Source organism: Diabrotica virgifera, chromosome 4, assembly GCF_917563875.1.
Source record: "Diabrotica virgifera virgifera chromosome 4, PGI_DIABVI_V3a".
Taxonomy (NCBI): Eukaryota; Metazoa; Arthropoda; class Insecta; order Coleoptera; family Chrysomelidae; genus Diabrotica; species Diabrotica virgifera.
In genome coordinates, this window is record NC_065446.1 from 174400796 (window position 1) to 174421146 (window position 20351).

Here is a 20351-nt window from a genome sequence, read left to right on the forward strand (position 1 = left end):
AGTAAATAAGTTAAATAGTAGAACCTAAAACAAAACGTATGAACACTGTGCCGTCACATTTTAGTGGCACATGCGTCGACAGTGGCGTATCAAACTTTCCACTTATGGACGGGATAAATAAATTAAAAGGTACCCTCCCTTACTCCCAGAATTCAATTTTTTCATTTTTTAAATTCTATGTGATTAAAAAATAAGACACAGTGTCATTTTAACCCACCACCCCCTTCTTTCTTCTCCCACCGTCAAAAACTTCATTTTTCGTTTCTATTTTTTTTTTGGGAGGGATGCAATTAAGTAATTTTAAAATTTCAAATTTTAAAATTAAGTTTTTTTGAAAAAAATACGTAGGTACCTATAACTTTTTTTGTAGCTGTCTGCAGGTTCAATTTTTTATAATCTTGTGTATTTTATCAAACACTATATTTCTATTTTTTTTTTTCAGATATTTGCGTAAGGTTCGCCACTTACAAAAATCAAAAAATCTTATTTTTATGGGGTTTGAACGTGTTTCTCCCATTAATTGTTCTAAAGGACCTACATAGTTACTTTAATTTACATATAACCTATAAAAAACATTGATTTGATCTCATTTGAAGTCCATACGAAAAATTCCCTAAAACCCCATAAAATTTTCCGGATTTTTGAAGGTGGCGAACTTAACGGAAAAATCTGAAAAAAATAGAAATACAGTGTTTGATAAAATACACAAGATTAAAAAAATTAAAAAAAAAACAAATAAAATCCTTTATAAAAGGCATATTTAATAAAATTCCCTAAAAGTGCTACATTAAAAGCAAAACTAGTTTTCAATCTGATAATAGATCATCATAAGCGCTGACAAGATTCTGACATGCTAACCACCAAAATACAAAAATATTAGGGTAAAAACCCTTTAAACTTGACCAGTCATGGAAAAATTGACTATAATTGTGAAATTACACAAGGATGCACAAAATATTGCATGTATTATGCCCAGGGCCCCGTTTAACCCCAATCGAGTTGTACACATGTTGAATGGTTTGTGACAACTCTAGAGTTGCCACAACTTAACACTTATTTTATTCAATAGACCCTATATGCATGTGAATTTTTTAAAATTTTAAAATTGATTGCATCGCATCTAAAAAAATAGAAATGAAAAATAAAGTTTTTGATGGTGGGGTAAGGCGGAAGGGGGTGGTGGGTTAAAATTACGCTAAGCCATATTTTTTAATCGGAGAACTTCAAAAATAAAAAAACTTGAGTTCTAGGAGTGAGGGAGGGTACCTTTTAATTTATTTATCCCGTCCATAAGTGGAAATGCACTGTTGACTCTGCCACTAAAAAGTGACGGCACAATACGTTTTCTTTTAGGTTCTACTATTAGACTTTTAGTTTTAGAAGTTATAGACTCTTACCGTGCCTAAAATTATAAGCAAATTTCACTTATATCGGCTGTTAATATAATATAGTAGGTACAATCACGAAACCTTTCTACAAGTCTTCGTCAATTAGCCAACATGAAATGTAAAACCAACTTTGTAAAACGAACAATTACCTACTTATTATTTTCATTTTATTTTTCAGAAGCAGATGAAATTGAAGAATTAAGTATTGAGAGTTCTGACTCCGATGACGATGAGTCTATTTATGAATTGGAAGAAATTCGGAGATAAAGTCAAGCCAGATAATGATAAAATATTTATTTTCAAAAATATTAAAAATATTTTTCGGAAATCGTTTAGATCTTTTAATAAAAATGCGGTAACTGTCGAAATAAACAAAGTGAAAACTGAATCAGTAGAAATTCGTAAGGAATATGGGCATGGATCCCGCGTACCAAAAAAAAGTTGATTAATAGCAAGCTGAAAATTTGTTAATAGCTTAACGGTGTCTAGTGGTACAAACTTTGATGTATGGGAACACTGGAACAAGGGAAGTTTTAATCGTGGAACGTGATTTTAATTGTGGAAAGTGTCATCGTGACAAGTTTATGATTGTGAAAACCAGCAGGTTGTTTTTAAGTTTATTCAATAGCAAACTTTATATAATATATGAAAAAATGTTTGTCCGACAAATATGTTTGGCATTTTAATAAGCCCGACACGTAGAACATGTCAAATGACAGGTAGGGGAGAGTTGGACAAAATCGGGTACCAGTCCAAAAACCGTCTGTATCTTGTGCTATGTTAGAGTAGCAAACATTTGCTGCAGATTGGCATATTCTCAAATGACTTAAGTTTGATATACCAATGTCAATTTTTGTAAATATTCTTAAATTTTTATTTTTTTTTTATCTTTATGAAAATAATGCAAAATACCCGATTTTGTCCAACCGGGTAGTAACTTAATTACTATGTAAAAAGACTAATGGGCAGAAAATAAACTATTTATTGAAAGTATGTGAACAAAAATCGAAAATCTATGAACAGAAGTCACAAATGAAAACTTCATCTACATCATCGTAGGTACTACAGGCTTATCATGAGCCCATTTGGTGCAAGACACACAGTTTATCCGGCCTTCCTTCGCCTTAGAATTTGAAAATAGGTCATTGTAATATATCTAACAATAAAACACTGAAAACGTTTGTTTTCTATACTTCCACAAAATTTATTATAACTAAGTGACTACAGCTGTTTCGGCGGAGTGCCTTTCTCAAGTGATATAGTTTACAATGTGTTTGCCTTTTTAAGTCTTCAACTGAAGAGGTTGAGGAGTGGGGAGCTGTTTGTCTCGAGTTGGTCATTCAGAATTATATCTGTATTTTTCAGTTTATTAATTTCCATAGATTCTAAAAAAGATAGCTTAAGGCCTTTATTTTGAATATGTAGAATTTGAAACTCTTCATTGAAAGAATGATTATGATCTAGAAGGTGAAGTGCGTATGTAGAAGTGTCTGTTTTTCTATTGTTGAATGCCCTTTTGTGTTCTGCTATCCGTTTGTCAAAAGTTCTGCCAGTTTGACCGATGTACGTTTTCGGACAGTCACCACAAGTTAGTTTGTACACACCACTTTGTAGTTGCTTTCTCTTTCGGCTTTTATTGTTCTTAATATATTTGCTTAAGTTGTTGTTAGTTCTGAAAGCTAGTGTTATTCCTTTCTTTTTTATGTATCTGGCTATCTTTGTTGTTATCTTGCCAGTATATGTGAGAGAGCAGAAGGTACTGGGTTCTTTCTGTGGTGGTGGATCACCCCAGTACCTTCTGCTCTCTCACATATACTGGCAAGATAACAACAAAGATAGCCAGATACATAAAAAAGAAAGGAATAACACCAGCTTTCAGAACTAACAACAACTTAAGCAAATATATTAAGAACAATAAAAGCCGAAAGAGAAAGCAAGTACAGAGTGGTGTGTACAAACTAACTTGTGGTGACTGTCCGAAAACGTACATCGGTCAAACTGGCAGAACTTTTGACAAACGGATAGCAGAACACAAAAGGGCATTCAACAATAGAAAAACAGACACTTCTACATACGCACTTCACCTTCTAGATCATAATCATTCTTTCAATGAAGAGTTTCAAATTCTACATATTCAAAATAAAGGCCTTAAGCTATCTTTTTTAGAATCTATGGAAATTAATAAACTGAAAAATACAGATATAATTCTGAATGACCAACTCGAGACAAACAGCTCCCCACTCCTCAACCTCTTCAGTTGAAGACTTAAAAAGGCAAACACATTGTAAACTATATCACTTGAGAAAGGCACTCCGCCGAAACAGCTGTAGTCACTTAGTTATAAAAAATTTTGTGGAAGTATAGAAAACAAACGTTTTCAGTGTTTTATTGTTAGATAAAATGAACTTCCATCAAGTAACGGTCGAATCCATCAATCATTGTAATATAGACACGCAAGGTCATTATTATCTGCTTCCTCGAAACTCTCAGAATCTGCAATCGGGAATTTCGGAACCAATTTCGTTTTTGGTGCAGCCTTTTTTACCACGTTTTTTCCTTTTTTAGTTCATTCAGTTTTAATTTTTTTACGACTGGAGATTTTTTAAAAATATTTCCTACTATGAGCTACATAGCTTTCTTACTGGCTTCTTCAACAGAGTTACCATTTCTTAATTTTTTCATACGATCTTCTAACGTGGATTGCGGAACATTAAAACTTTGAGAGGCTTTTTTGTATACAATTCTATGTTCTAGCACTTCAACTGGGGTATTCCCATCTCGGCTCACTATAATTCTTTAGTCCTTTATGACACCCCAGGTACATTTAAAAAACCCCCAGGTCGGCTCGAAGATTAACAGGTAGGTACTAGTACCCCATTAGTAGGTATACCTAATAATAATTTTCTCTTGGAGTTATAGATTAGGGAAAATTTCTTATTAAGATAGAAAAACATTCTACCCCCAATACCCCTACCTTCAATATTCTACAGAAATTTTTGGCTCTTTGCGAATTTAAGAAACAGTTTCTCTTGGTTGGAAATGTTGGCCGTGGAATCGATTTCGCTACTGATACATAGGATAAAGCTTGGTTAGATGTTTGAGACTTATTGGTTGTTTGAGAATCTGCTTCACCACTGCTCATGTAATAAAAAATAATTATTTCTAGTTGAAGGTACACTAATGTCACTGTTTTTGTACTATGTTTTACAAAGCACGATAAAATATAGAACGATGTTACTCGCTAGACACCTCGTAGTGGAATGAATTTATCTTTCAATTAACTGCTAGTTCAGTATCCAGACAAAATAGAGTAGGTATAATGACATCTTTAAAGCCCAGCATAATTGAAATGTTTAGTCAAAGAGGAAAATTGCTATTAGTGTGTGAACGTTATAAATTTAAAGAACAAAAACGAAAATTAGTTTCTAGTGAAACAAAGTGGAGATGTGTAAAGAATAATTGCAAAGCTTTCATCAAAATTGAAGACAATAAGGGTCGAATTACAACTAGTAGGTACCTATAAACAATAATCATATTCCATTGAGATGTAAAATTTTTTGATATTAGTTTTTATTTTTATTTTGCTATGTATGCAATGTATACAATGTATACTATACATATATCTATTTAATAAAGTTATTCTATAAATGTATCTTTTTCCATCGAGATGTAAAATTATTTGATAGTAATAATTAATATCCCATGAGCCGAGCTGGTATATTTTATATTGAGCCGTTTTAATATTTGCGCCGACTTGGGACATTTTTAAAAGACCTACCTGTTTCTTGGGCCGAGATAGGTACTGCCCCTTCAACTAGGTATTGCATTTTGCATGTTTTCTTGATCCCATGACTGACGTATAGTTTTTCTTTTATAATGCCACATGTTGTAGTTAACTAAAAGCAAAAGATCCACTGCAGAAACTGGAAGTAACAACAGGTCTGATAAAATCGGGTCCCCAGTTTTGTCGATTTTCGGACTACCCGGTGTTGTAAAGATATTAAATACTCGTAAACAAGATATTAAATATTATTTAAATTTTTAAGTTATGAAATACTTAATATTCAAAATTTTTGGCCAAATTAAAGGTAATATACTAGATTACATGTATTTAATTTTGAAACGGCCATTAGTTATTCAGTAGAGGAAAAACAACTATAAACTTACCTTAAAAATCGAGTTTGCTGTATCAATAAATAGGTGCGGTCTTGCTGCTCCAGCACAGATTACTCAAATGAAGTAGAAATGAATACAAGCGACTGTTGGCGGTTTAGCGACATTCATGTTAACATTGTCTGATAGATAGCAGCACACAGTTAGAAGAATTAAGGGGTACCTACCCGGTTTTATCAACCTACCCGGCTTTGTCCGACTCTCCACTATTATATTGGTGGTAAATAGCAGTCTGATTTTTGTATGAGTTTAATGAAAGGGTAATAAATCCATTGGAAATTTTCTCCGGCAAAATACATGGGACGTTTTCGTAGTCTGACCTGTAACCCGTTCCACAATTAAAACTTCCCCTGTTCCAGTGTTCCCATACATAAAAGTTTGTCCGACTAGACACCGTTAAGCTATTAACAAATTTTCATTTTGCTATTAATCAACTTTTTTTGGTACTCGGGATCCAGGCCTAATATTATATTCATGTATTAGTCAATGTGGTGAGACCGCTCCCGTCTGAAAAAAATTTCTGATTCGGTTTCTCTGTGGATTCATATTCAAAAATGTCCCCCTTAAACAAATCTGAAGGGTGCCGGGCGGAATTTTTGGGCAGAAATTGTTTAAACAATTTTTTTAAACAAATACAAAAGATTACGTTTTTTTTGCTCTGAAACATAAATTTTAAGGTTTTTTGGGTCATTTTAAACAAGAAAGGTATCTTGTAATTTTTCTGAAAAATTGATAGTTTTCGAGTTATAGGCGATTTAAAATCTGAAAAATGCGAAAATACGCATTTTCGAGGCCTAAAAACTCATATTTAAATTAGTATTTTTGAGGTTGCCAGATACTTAAATTGAAGATTAAACATTTAGCTTCAAGATTCTGAAGAGTGGTTGCGTCTAACCTTAATTTATACCGTTGTTCTTTAATTGTTAAATATGCGTGTTTATCCGATTTTTTTGCCCGTGCGGCGAGCTCTATTTCAAAAATCTCCTATTTTCCTCCGAAAAATATTTTTTATAGATTCTTTGGAATATTCTAAATAAAATAAGTTTCTTGACATTTTTCTCAAAAATTAATAGTTTTAAAGTTATAAGCGATTTAAAATCCGAAAAATGCCAAAAAACGAATTTTTGGATTTTAAATCGCTTATAACTTTAAAACTGTTAACTTTTGAGAAAAATGTCAAGAAACTTATTTTATTTAGAATACTCCAAAGAAACTAGAAAAAATATATTTCGCAGGAAAATAGGAGATTTTTAAAATAGAGCTCGCCGCACCGGCAAAAAAATCGGATAAACACGCGTATTTAACAATTAAAAAACAACGGTATAACTTAAGGCTAGACGCAATCACTCTTCATAATCTTGAAGCTGAATGTCTAAACTTCAATTTAAGTTTCTGGTAACCTCAAATATACTAATTTAAATATGAGTTTTTAGGCCGCGAAAATGCGTATTTTCGCATTTTTCAGATTTTGAATCGCCTGTAACTCGAAAACTATCAATTTTTGAGAAAATTTACAAGATACCTTTATTGTTTAGAATTACCCACAAAACTTAAAAATATATGTTACGGAGCAAAAAAATGTGATCTTTTGTATTTGTTTAAAAAAATTGTTTAAACAATTTCTGCCCAAAAATTCCGCCCGGCACCCTTCAGATTTGCTTAAAGGGGACATTTCTGAATAGGAATCCACAAAGAACCCGAATCAGAAATTTTTTCAGACGGGAGCGGTCTCACCACATGGACTATATTTATGTATCTACTCATTTTTGAAGTATGTACTCTGTATTTAAGTGAGGGTTTCAACCGTTATTTAATGGAAGCTCATTTTATCTAACAATAAAATATTGAAAACTTTTGTTTTCAATACTTTCACAAAATTTATTACAAATTAATGTCACTCCAGCTGTTTCGGCAGAGTGCATTTCTCAAGTGATATGTTTTGACTAGGCGCCTACACTTTAGAGTGTTTAAATGGATAAGTTGATGACGGGGAGCTGTTTGTCAGTTGGTCATTCATTTATATCTGTATTTTTTAATTTATCAAGTTCTATAGGGAGACTACTCTGCTATAATCCCAAAGACGCGTTAGTGATATAAAACGGGAGACTATTATCATTAAGTTCCACAAATTCTAATAAGGATAACTTAACAAGTTCGGTGCACATCTTGAACAAACGCCACATGGCAGGTACCACGTACCTACTTAAACGGCTCATTTAGTAACCCAGTACTACCGCCAGAGCCTATTTTACTTTAAATCAGGCCCAAGGCACTACACCATTTTCGGGCCCCTAAATATAGTTTAATAATAATTTTTTTAAATGTATTAATTATTTAATAGAAATATAGTTGCACCAGAAATTTAAATTTTTATTAACAATAAATAAAATTTATATTTAAACAATTAAACATTGTTTAATATGTTATTTTGTAAATAACTTGGTTCTTGAACCATAATAAGGATAGATCGTTCTTGAACAATAATTTCATGTTTGCTATTATTCATTGAAGAACGTTTCTCCAATGTTCCTTTTTTTCTAAATAACTTTTTTGCATTAATGTTAAAATTTGTCCTGCTGTATTACTTCTCTTGACTACCCTATTAATTATTAATTGATGAAAAATGTTCAGAAGATTGCTCATGTTGAATAACTGTCCTATTGATATTTTTCCAGTCATTATATCCATTGTAAGAACCACTCGCGAAGAATTTTTTCCCATTAGCTTTCGTTTTATAAAAAATCTTACTTTGCAAATGTCTGGTTTTATTTATCCAATTGTCTAACACTCTCACTAATTTTATCAATATTTTGATTCTGTCGATTATTTATCAAATCCATGATACTCCAGATTTAAATGTTTTGGCCAATCCAAAAAAAATCGCTAGGAAAAGAGTTATTGACATTGTCGGTTTCTGTAATAGATGACGGAGATGTACGAGTAGGTACTTGTGAGAGGCGAAGTCGCTTGAAAATCAACAGTAAAGTTATCATTTATCAATGAATAATCGTAAAATGAAAGAATTTTGAAAAATTATTTTGTTATTGCAATAAAACATTTTTTGTGATCTTTCCGGACCCCAATAAAATGCGGGCCCGAGGCAGGTGCCTCACGGGCCTAGTGGTAAAATAGGCCCTGACTACCGCCGCCGACACTCGTGCGTCGTCGGCAACCTTGATGAAACTCTCGTGCCGACACACTGTCGGCGTGGGCACTGAACGAGTTAAGGTCTTTATTTTGAATATGGAGTAATTTACATTGGTCATTAAAGGATTATGATCTAGAAGGTGAAGTGCGTACGTAGAAACTATTTTTCTATTATTGAAAGCCCTTTTGTGTTCTGCTATGCGTTTGTTAAAGGTTCTACTAGTTTGATCAATGTAAGTTTTTGAACAGTCACCACACGTAAGTTTGTATACATCACTGTGTAAGTGCTTTTTCTTTTGACTCTTGTTGTTCTTCATATATTTAGCTGATATTGTTCCTTTCTTTTTTTATATATCTGGCTATTTTGGTTGATATTTTTTAGGTATATGTAATCGAGTAGAAGGTACTGGGATTTTTCTCTGGTGGTGGAAAGACTAATTACAGGGCTTTCTTATGCTTCTTTGCATTTAAAATTTTATAAAACTTTGGTGTTATTAAAACCAAAAACTGCATAAAAATGCCCTGAAATTAGTCTTTCCACCACCACATAGAAAACCCAGTATAGCCGGCTCGGGAATCGGTTAGAAAATTTAAACCGAATGTAACAAATGGCAACAAAAAAAATTTGGCAACATTGTGTGAATACCAAGTCTTCTAGCTAGGACATTAACAGATAGTCCAGAGAAATAAGGTTTTTGTCGGAACACTTGAGCAGCCAGGTTGCAAATGAGTTTTTTGGGTAGGTACTATATACCTAATACATTATAAATACAAAAATGCCCGTCACAGTTCCGACGAGAATTTTAGTTATTAACAAATAAGTGTCAAAAATGGCAGTTTTTTCGTTTAAATCGCTGCAGGTAAAAATAGGATAATTAAATATCTTATTTAGAGTATAGGGAACTTGCACATTTTTTTTGTTACATAATAATGTTCAGTTTTTTAATGTTGTTCTGAAGCTATTTTCTTGTGGCATTTTTATAATCAAGTATATTTAAATGGGAAATAAGCCACAATTTTACCTAAAAATGATTTTATTAACGTTTCGACGCCCAAGTCGGGTGTCGTTGTCAAAATACAAAATAATGTTATAAAATCATTTTTAGGTAAAATTGTGGCTTATTTCCCATTTAAATATACTTGATAATGTTCAGTTTTGTTTAAAAATGAGATTTCCAAAATTTCACGCTTCAAAAACTCGTAATAACTTAGAAATACATATTTAAAGTCTTCTGCGGTATAAAATAGTTCATACGACCCGTGACGTCACATAGTTTTACATTAGTTATTATTATGGTTATATTTCGCTGTGTCTAGGTACACTCTAACGTGTACGCAAATAAAAAAAGTTAGGTACACGCGAATTAAACTTGATCAAGCCAGTGACTTCATTATTTAACGTGCGCAGTGACTGTATATTTTGGTACATGCTATTTTGATATGTTTAGTGTTTGTTTGATAGAAAAATACTTGTTAAGGGAAGGGAAGCAGAACTATTTAGATGTTTCAAACTTAATTGTAATAAATCAATGTATATATAAAAGTATATATTTAGGTTAGCAAAATAAATATATGTATTTAGTTGATATGACACGTACAAAATATTGCTAAAATAATTTTTATACGTAAGTTAATTATTATAATCAACTATTCTAAATGGGAAATAAGCCACAATTTAACTAAAAAAATGATTTTTTTAACGTTTCGACGTCCAAATCGGATGTCATTGTCAAAATACAAAAATTAGTCAGATTAAATAAATTATTAGAAAAATTGTTTACTAAGCAACACCATTTTTGTTTAATTTAATAATATTTTGTATTTTGTAAACGACGTCCGATTTAGACGTCGAGACGTTAATAAAATCATTTTTTGGTTAAATTGTGGCTTAGTTCCCATTTAGAATAATTGATTACAAAAATGCCACAAGGATAATAGCTTCAGAACAAGTTAATTATTATTGTGAAAGCTTTAGGTCTTCTTTTTATTTTAATCTTTTACGGTAATACATACTATTTCATTTATAACTAAAAAAAATATATATTAATTTATAGTCTCTTATCTTTTTCGTACTGTTTTAAAATGTTCTTAAACTCATTCACATTCAAAGAACTAAATAATTGTCCACACTCCGTAGTTAATTTAAAAACAAACACTAAACAAATAAAAAATAAGAAATCACTGACACTCTAACTTTTTTATTTGCGTACACGGTAACGTATACCTAGACACAACCTTATATTTAGGTATATTCTTCTTCTCCTTCTTTAGTTTATTGGCCTCCACCTACTTGGGTATTTGGCAAGCTCATCGTCGTGGAATAAGTCAAAAATATTTATATTCTAATGACATTTATCGTATGTCATTGTAATAATATATACCAGTTTGTTAAAATTGTAGTTTTATACTGTTTTTAAAGGAAAGGAACGAAGGTTTACTATTGAAAATAAAACCATTTTGTAAAAGTACGAATTTTTCTATGAATAGTTCAAATGATCAAAAACACTTGTAAGGTCACATAAATGTATTTTCTACTGACGTTTATAACGTCTAATTTAAAATTCTGTTTACTTTATTGGAAAAATGTAAATGTAAAACCAAGTGACGTCACGAAGCGTTTTGGACCACCTGTTTTAATTTGAATTTTTAATCGTCTTTAGGGGCCAAACGAAAGACAAACAAAACTTTTTTATCTTTGATACATGTTTTAAATTATGTTGTGTTGTGATTTATAACATTTTTTTCGAATTTAAAAATTTATGCAAGTTCCCTATTCATATTTTAGTAGATGAGCAAAGGTTCAAAATGGCAGTTTTCGAATTTTGGTATGATCATTTTTTGCTTCGCTAACTGCAAAATAAAACTAAAATTTCGAAAATAAAAAATTTGCTATAACTTTTGCGAAAATGCACTTAAGACTTTGATATTGCATGAAAAGTTGAGACAACCAGTAAGTATCATGTACAAAAAAGTTCAAGACGATTCGTCAATTAGTTTAAATTTTATTCAATTTGCTTATCCCAAAGAGCTTTTTTTGCAATGTAATTGTTCAGAAAATAATAAATATACAGTGAAATATACATGTGAAAACCACATAAAAGAAAAACACTTGTATTTTCAAAACATTTTAAAAAATTAATAAAAAGTCATTTTTATCATCCCGAAAACATTTTACTAAAGTGGAGTCATTTTTGACTTAAAAACAATTTGAATAGCTTTGTTAATATTGACTATAGAGTAAATCTACCTTGGGATTTCCAAAGCTGGTATTTTTACACGAATTTTCAAAAAAAAACTTTTTGCCTAGGTTAATTGAGGTCAAAGTTATCCGTTTTTATTATTTAATTTACAGTTACTTCTATATACATAAAATTCTCATATAACAGTATGAGTTACCATACTCCTCCGAAACGGCTTGACCGATTTTTATGAAATTTTACACGTATATCCTATAGGCCTGAGAATAGGTTTTAATCTATTTTTCATACCTATAAATTATAAGGGGGTTGCCCCCACGACATTTTTTTAATTTTTTTGGACAAAATTATCTACCTCAATTTTGTATGGTGTAGAATTAAAAAATACATACAACCCTTAATTTTCACTCTTCTATCACCAACCCCTATTTTTTAATAGCCATCTATATATTTACATCTATAAAATTCTCCTGTCACAGTGTTAGTTGCAGTACTCCTCTGAGACCGCTTGACCGAATATATATGTATATTCGGTAGGTCTTAGAATCGGTCGTAATCTATTTTTCATATCCCTGAGTGATAAGGGGGTTCCCCCTAATATTTTGTAATGTTAGTTGGGGATATGTGTACATAACGTACTCTACAAGACTACGAGTAGGTACATACAAATTAAAAAATTATGATCAAAATCCATCAACAAGCTTTGGAGATATTAATCGCAGCATATGTTTGAAGAATCAATTTCATTTTTTGAGTGCACGGATTTTAATAATTCCCCTCCACCGACCACGAATCGATTCCGTTAGGACGTCATTTTAAAGCTTTATTAACCACTTTGTTGAAGTTCAAAGTTTACTCAGACTCTTACACATAAACTATATACCTTGAACTTCAAAATGGCGCTAGTTAGGTTGCTTAATTTTTATAAACAAAGTAGCTGTGAATTAAATAAAAAAAAGTTTCTAACTTTGACTGGAGCTATTACACAGGGAAAGCCCCTTGACACTTTAGTTTCTTATTTTTTTTCTGTTTTTCTGGACAAACTAATCTGAATTAAATATTTTTTATTCTAAAAGTACATGACGCCTTTTTTGTAGTTTGACAATCAATTCTATTTTTTTTACAATAGCGATGTGACAGTAGTTATGACATGAACAGTGGCGTGTTCTATTCGCGGTGTGCAAGTACTTGGAAGGGTAAACGAGAAACGACCGTGCGCGAGTCGCGGAGAAATATTGCAACTATCTTAAATAATTCATATTGTCAATTGAAATTGTCAAATTGACGTATATTTCATACCTTCTGTCATTGACGCAGAAAAATTATATATTGCTCCACAAGATTGATATGATATGCAATTATTATATAAAGGTAAATTTAATTAATTGTATTTTGCTTGCAGTACTGTATTTTAATAACTGATTTTATTTACTACATACAATTGTTTACGTTTGCTAAACATAACCTGCATCTTATTTTTTCTTCTTATTATTTTTTTGGACTATGGTCTTGACAATTATCCAGCAACCAGGACTAATATAATTGGCCAATATAATTAAAAGTGCGAATAAAAGTACTAGTCCTGTCGCCAGGGGGGGTACAACGGCCTCGTTAATTCAGATGGACTTACCCAAGTTTTTTTTATGTATTTTGACCCGTAGAACACGAATTTTTTGGGTAACAGTTGATCCGGATGTCGATAAGATTGTTATAGACCAAGAACTTGAGGAATCAAATAACAGCGATTTTTGGCAAAACAAAACAATATTTTGTATTTTTTGGGTCATTTTAAGCAAAAAATATTTCTACAAGTTTTTTAGTAGGATGCACAGTTTTCGAGATAAACGCGGTTGAACTTTCAAAAAATCGAAAAACTGCAATTTTTAAACCCGAATAACTTTTGATTAAAAAATAAAATAGCAATTCTGCTTAGCGCCTTTGAAAGTTCAAGTCAAATTATGTCGGTTTTGATTATTTGCATTGCTAAAAATTTATTGTGTTATTGTTAAACAAAGCTACAAACAACTAGTGCGTGAGTGATGTTTCTATGATTTCTCATTTAAAATCGAACGAGTAGGTAGAATAGGTACTAGTGCAATCAAGACTATTTCTACGTTACATGCGTTAAAACGCATGTAAAAGCACGGGAAACCCTACGTGTTTATAGCTTTGTTAAACAATAAAAAAATAAATTTTTACCAATGCAAATAATCAAAACCGATATAATTTGACTTAAACTTTCAAATGCGGTAAGCAGACTTGCTATTTTATTTTTTAATCAAAAGTTATTCGGGTTCAAAAATTGCAATTTTTCGATTTTTTTAAAGTTCAACCGCGTTTATCTCGAAAACTGTGCATCCTACGAAAAAACTTGTAGAAATATTTTTTACTTAAAATGGCCCAAAAAATACAAAATATTGTTTTGTTTTGCCAAAAATCGCTGTTATTTGATTCCTCAAGTTCTTGGTCTATAACAATCTTATCGACATCCGGATCAACTGTTACCCAAAAAATTCGTGTTCTACGGGTCAAAATACATAAAAAAAATTTGAGTAAGTCCATCTGAATTAACGAGGCCGTTGTACCCCCCCTGGCGACAGGACTATACAGAGCGTAGAAATAGAGGTCGCTTTGCCGAACTTGCACGGTCCCAATACATTTTAATAAATACTTAACATACCGGCCACCTTGAAAGGCACACCTTTCAAATAATAATTATGAAATTACACTGAACATAAGCAAAATAATAAATGAACAAACATAATCAAATGAAATTATTAAGAACTTAACATTTAAATTATTAGTAATAGAGTTCAAAAAAATAGTAAACACTTTGATATTGTTCATCAATTATCATTGCACTGTGTCTATAGGAAGCGGACATATCGTACTAACTGCTCTTTTGGTAAGACCCTTTGAAGTGCGAATAGTAACCACTCTGGTTACACCATCTGGACCAGGATGAAGTGAATGAACACGACCCATCAACCAATTTAACGGGTGCTGTCCCTTATCCTTTATCAGGACTAAATCTCCAAGCTGAATGTTTGACATGTGTATTTTCCATTTTTGTCGACTCTGCAGTTCGGATATATATTCCAAAGACCAGCGTCGCCAAAAGTGCTGCCTGATCTGCTGGAGTCTTTGAAATTTATGAAGTTTTCCGGGATTTATGTCTGTAAGGTCAACTTCTGGAATTGATTCCATTGAGCGTCCAATCAAGAAGTGGGCAGGAGTGATTGGGGTAAAGTCGGAAGGATCAGCTGACATTGGAGTCAAAGGTCGAGAGTTTAATATACCCTCTATCTGAACAAGAACAGTGTTGAAATCCTCATAGGTAAGATGTGAATTTGAAATGACTCTTTTCAAATGAGATTTCATAGACTTAATACCCGATTCATAAATTCCTTCGAAATGAGGTGAATATACTGGTATAAATTGCCAATTTATTTGATTATTCGCACAAACATCTGATATATTTGATTGATTAATTTTAAGAAAGTTACCTAAATCCTTTAATTCGTTATAAGATCCTATGAAATTTGTACCATTGTCAGATAAATCTGAACTGGTTTTCCACGTCTTGATATAAAACGTTTTAACGTAGATATAAAAGATTAAGCAGTAAGATCGGTTAATAGTTCCAAGTGAATTGCTTTGGTAGAAAGACAAATAAATAAACTTACGTATGCTTTATAAAATGACGGATTACGGCCCTTTTTGGTTTTTAAGGTAAAGGGTCCAGCGTAATCAACACCCGTAACGGAAAATGGGAATGAAGGAGTAACACGAGCTTTGGGTAAGTTGCCCATTATCGGATAGACGTGTTTAGGATTGAAACGAAAGCAATGAATGCATTCTCTTACTATTCTTTTTGCTGTGTTTCTGCCACTAATAGGCCAGAAATTTTCTCTAACAACTGCTAAAAGATGTTGAGCACCTGAATGAAATAATAGTTGATGCTTCAAACGAAATATCAGTATTGTTAAATGATGCTTAGCTGGTAACAAGATAGGATGTTTTTTTATCAAATTCAAAACTAGAATTACATATTCTTCCACCAACTCTAATTATACCTTTGTCGTCAAGGAAAGGGTTGAGAGAAAGAATTTTACTCTTGGGGGAAATTACCTTTCCTGTTGAAAGATCAGATAATTCAGTGGAAAATCCTTCACCTTAAGCTAACTTGATTAAAATATGTAGAGATTGATCTAATTCGTCAGCACAAAGGCGACCTGACTGTCTTTGAGTTTTATCTCGTATGGAACAATTATGAATAAAACGTGACCAATAAGCAACGAGTCTTTTTAGTTTAATAAGACTGGAGAAATCATTAAATGGAAACTTGAAGGAATTGAACGCAATTAAAGATTGAACTGAATTCTTCATTTCGGGAAGAGACATTTGGGAATCAATACTAGATACTTCCCATGACTCTTCAGGAAGAGACAAGAATTGTGGTCCATGCCACCAAAGATCACAACTTTTAAGAAGAGAGGGGCTTATGCCGCGTGAAAGTAAATCAGCTGGATTTTGACTTGATGTAACATGTCTCCAATTGTGAGCTGCTGTCATTGATTGAATCTCACTGACACGATTGGCAACAAATGTTTTGAGTAAATGAGATGACGTATTTATCCAACCAAGAACTATTGTAGAATCGGTCCAACAGTATGAGTTTCGAAATTGAAGTTTCAAAGAATTATTTACTTTATTAACAAGCTGAGCCAATATAAGGGCTGCGCATAGTTCTAGACGAGGTATGGAAACTCGTTTGAGGGGAGCTACCTTTGATTTGGCAACTAATAGGTTTACGGATATTTCACCTTGTTCATTGATACTACGAACATAGATACAAGAACCATATGCTAGTTCACTAGCATCAGAAAACGCGTGCATTTCTAACACAACAGAACCCTTTAGCTTCACATGCCTAGGAATTTTTAGTTCATTTAAATGGAATAATTGATCGTAAAGTGTTAACCACTGGGTATAAATATCTGGAGAAACAGATTGATCCCAATCAATTTTCTGTAACCATAATTGCTGCAAGAGAATTTTGGCTTTAATCACTGCTGGACTGACTAGTCCCAACGGATTAAATATTTGGGATATACTTGATAATATAGTACGTTTCGTAACCTTTGATATACGTAGAGAATTAACCTTGTAAGAAAGTGTGTCCGATTGAGAGCACCACTGAAGGCCTAAGGTTTTCGTATTTTCATTTGAGCCAAATGAAAATGGAATATCTAACGAAGATATAGAATCATGTAATTTATGAAGAATATTAGGATCATTTGAAATCCATTTACGTAAAGAAAAACACCCTGATTTCAGAATGTGTATTATTTCTGAACACAACCGCGATAGATCGTCTGGCGATTCGGAACCCGTTAGAATGTCATCTACGTACGTGTCATTAGAAATAATTTGAGAAGCTTCTGGAAATTCAATTGCAAAATCTAATGAAAGCTGACGTATGCATCTAACAGCTAAGAAGCTGGCCGAAGCAGTTCCATATGTAACCGTATTTAATTCGTAAGAATTTAAAGGTTGAGTTGGATCAGATCTCCAAATTATTTTCTGTAGGCATCTTTGAGGTTTGATGAGAATTTGCCTATACATTTTTGCTATGTCTGCAGAAATGACATATGAATGCTGTCTGAAGCGTAATAAGATGGAAATGAGATCATCTTGTATGACTGGTCCTATCATCTGTAAATCATTAATAGAAATACCTGAAGATGATTGAAAAGAACCATTAAAAACAACTATGAGTTGAGTAGTTAGACTTTCTTTAATAACTCCGTGATGAGGAAGATAAAATTCTACTTTATTTGAAATGCGACTGGTTGGTTCACATTGCGTCATGTGTCCCATTGACAAGTATTCAGACATGAATTGAGTGTAGTTTTGCCTTAACTTGTCGTCTAATTGAAGCTTGCGTTCTAAAGTGTAAAAACGTTTAGTAGCAATTGTTTTAGAATCACCTAGTTTGGAAACAGAATCCTTGAGAGGCAACGATACAATAAATCTACCATCTGCTTGTCTTTGATAAGTTTTTTGGAAATGTGATTCGCAATCCTTTTCTTCTTGAGACAGAGATTTGGGGCTCGAAGCATTGCATTCTTCTAGTTCCCAGAATCGATTAAGATCAGAACACATTTCACCATGCAAAAGATTGCACTGAGTAGTCGTAGAAGATGATTGAAGAATAGGACCCGAGATTATCCAACCAAACTTGGTTTTTTGCAGAATTGGGTTTTGCGGACCTAACTTGACTTGACCTATACATAGAAGTTCCCAGAAATGACTTGCACCGATTAAGATATCTATATGTGATGGAACATTGAATTCTGAGTCACTTAATGTAATGTTAGAAGGTATTTGAAACGATGAAGTATCTATTGTGTGACTAGGCATTTTATCACACATGTTATCTGTAACTAAACACATTAGAGACGTTTCATATGTAGAAAATAGAGATTTAACTTTAAGGTTGGTAAGAAAATTTATATTTGAAGATATATGACTAATTCCAATCACAGAAATATTGGTATTAATCTTAGGAAGACCTAGTTTACCTAGAAGGTTAGAACTTACAAAATTTGATTGACTTCCGCTATCAAGAATCGCTTTGCAAGTATGAGCTTTATTATGTTGATCAAAAACTTGAACTTTAACTGTTGAAAGTAAAACTCCTTTGTTTTGTACATTATTATAATTTGAAAGAGAGGTTTGTGAATTAATATGGCTCGTTGAAGGAATAGAAACTTCCGATGTTTCTATGTGTAAAATTGAATGATGTTTGCTTTTGCAATGTTTGCATTTTCCATATTTACATGTACTGCTTTTATGTCCGACATGCAAACAATTTAAACACAATGATCGTTTTTTGACTTCCTCTATGCGTGAATGAACATTAAGCTTGAGAAATTCCTCACAAGTATATATTTTGTGATCACCTCTACAGAAAGCACATGAGAATGTGGCAGATTGATTGGTAACAAAGGAACTAGTTTTGGATGACTTGTTAGAAGAATGAGAAGAACATTGTGATTTATCACTAGAATGCCTCACATGGTTTGTAGATTGTTCTATTTTTTCTAATACATTTGCTTTATTACTAAGAAATGTCATGAAATCTTGGAAAGAAGAATTTTTTATTTTGTTTTTCTCCCAGTCATGGGCTGTATCTGAATCTAATTTCTCTAAAACGATGTAAGCGAGAAGAGAGTCCCATTTATCTACTGGTTCCTTAAGAGACTGTAATGAGCGCAAGTTGCTTGTAATTGTATCTACTAAATATCGTAAGGAAGAAGAAGAATTTTCTTTTATTTGTTTTATATTGAACATTGATTTAATATGATTAATGATTATGTGGATTAATAATTCCTTGTTTTCAAATCTATCAAGAAGAAGATTCCATGCAACAATAAAATTTGAACTGCTAACTGTTAGTGACTGAATAACTTTTTCTGCACTACCAGAGACGCTTGACTTTAAATAGTGATACTTCTGTATGTCACTGATATTTTTGTTCTGAATTATTATTGCCTCAAAGGAATCACGGAAGGAGAGCCACTGGTCATACCTTCCGCTGAAATTTTGAAGATGAAGAGAAGGAAGAGTAATGCCTACAATATTTGTAGATTGCTGTACTGAAGAAGAATTATGTTCAGAAGTAGAACTAGAATTATTAATTATTAGTTCGGCACTTGTAACCGTTGAATAGTACAACGAATTGAATTCTATGCGGTGATTTATTTCTTCTTCGGATACTTGATCCAAAGATGCTTCAATCTCACGTTGAATATCTTCAAATTCGCGTATTAAATGTTTTGCATTATTTAATCTAGCTTTCAACTCAGTAACAGATCCACCTGCTGTATGAAAGTTATCTACGAATTTACTAAATAAAGTTAAGTTGATTTTGACAGAATTCCTATTTTTACGTAATTTATCAATAGCTTCTGACATTTTTGACGTTTTTGATTTTTTAGTTTTTGACATTAGCAATAAATGAATAAGATTTTAAAACACACTGTATAGAAATTAATAACCTTTATAGAAATGAATTAATTAATCTTAATGAATATAGAAATTATTAAGTTAATTTTATTACCGCTAGTTTATTTACTAATGTTTTAAAAAACAAAGAAAAATTGCAAATTCAGATCTCAAATATGACAATTATCAACACTTTTATTTATGATCAGATAAGAAAGCAATATTTTAGGTAAAAACTACTCACAGACTTTGAAGTTCTCGATGAGCGACGAAAAATGAGTTTTTGAATCGTTTGTTTGTCCAAGTAACGATTTTTCTTGAATATGATGCTGGAACGACACTGAAATTCGTCCAAAATTTACCAATATTCCACTGGTATCGAGGCTAGAAGGACCATTAGTTTGGAGCTATTACACAGGGAAAGCCCCTTGAC

At 32.3% G+C, this 20351-nt stretch overlaps 2 protein-coding genes across 4 annotated transcripts in view; one reads left to right on the top strand and one right to left on the bottom strand.

Moving 5' to 3' along the window:
* The window catches only part of LOC114330370 (uncharacterized), a 149182-nt gene extending 147466 nt beyond the window's left edge, over positions 1–1716 (top strand). Inside the window, exon 12 of the mRNA XM_050648536.1 lies at positions 1567–1716. Within this exon, the coding sequence (XP_050504493.1) occupies positions 1567–1655 (89 nt within the window). The 3' untranslated portion in view covers positions 1656–1716. The remainder of the gene's footprint in view (positions 1–1566) is intronic.
* The window catches only part of LOC114330367 (uncharacterized), a 249884-nt gene that overhangs the window by 224283 nt on the left and 5250 nt on the right, over positions 1–20351 (bottom strand). The window lies entirely within an intron of this gene.